We start from the raw sequence: 558 nt of genomic DNA, 5'->3' as shown, positions 1-558 counted from the left end.
CCCAACCCCCGCGCTCCCCCGCCACCCGGGGCCGGGGAAGGACCGGGCAGAGGCCTGGCGGGCCATATTAGACTCACCATAGGTGAAAGAAACTACAGGGCATATGGGAATCATGGGCTCGGGCTGCTGCTGCTGAACTCTGAACTCTCACCCGCTGCCTCCCTCCTCAGCCCCGCTCCTCCTCAGCGGAGAACAGACCGCCGCCTCCGTCCGCACTGCGCAGGCGTGCCCGCGCGCGGCATCCTGGGAGATGTAGTTCCCACCGCCCGCCCCACCTCGCCACCTCCGCGGGCGCCTGCTGGGCCTTCTAGAGGCGGGTGTGTCAAGAGTGGGCGTGTAAGGTGCGGGTGTGTAAGGTGCGGGCGGCAGGCGTCCGCTGGGGATGGGGAGGTCGTGACCTCGAGCCGCTGCAGGAAAGGCGAGGAGGAGCGCCGCGCCGCGCCGCGCCCCGCCGCGGGGGAGTCGGGAACGTGACTGGGGCGAGTGACGTCTGTTAGCCTCTTGGACGACTCCCCGCTTACTTGCACCGCTTGCCTTCACTTTTGCGTGTGCGTTTTG

General features: G+C 68.5%; 1 protein-coding gene across 1 annotated transcript in view; it reads right to left on the bottom strand.

Moving 5' to 3' along the window:
• The window catches only part of Zfr (zinc finger RNA binding protein), a 73,040-nt gene extending 72,843 nt beyond the window's left edge, over window positions 1-197 (bottom strand). Inside the window, exon 1 of the mRNA XM_013018582.1 lies at window positions 78-197. Coding sequence (XP_012874036.1) covers window positions 78-114 — 37 coding nt within the window. The 5' untranslated portion in view covers window positions 115-197. The remainder of the gene's footprint in view (window positions 1-77) is intronic.
• Window positions 198-558: the final 361 nt, after the last annotated feature.

The sequence above is a fragment of the Dipodomys ordii genome, unplaced genomic scaffold, assembly GCF_000151885.1.
Source record: "Dipodomys ordii isolate 6190 unplaced genomic scaffold, Dord_2.0 Scaffold41, whole genome shotgun sequence".
Lineage (NCBI taxonomy): Eukaryota > Metazoa > Chordata > Mammalia > Rodentia > Heteromyidae > Dipodomys > Dipodomys ordii.
This window is presented reverse-complemented; position numbering and strand designations above follow the sequence as displayed.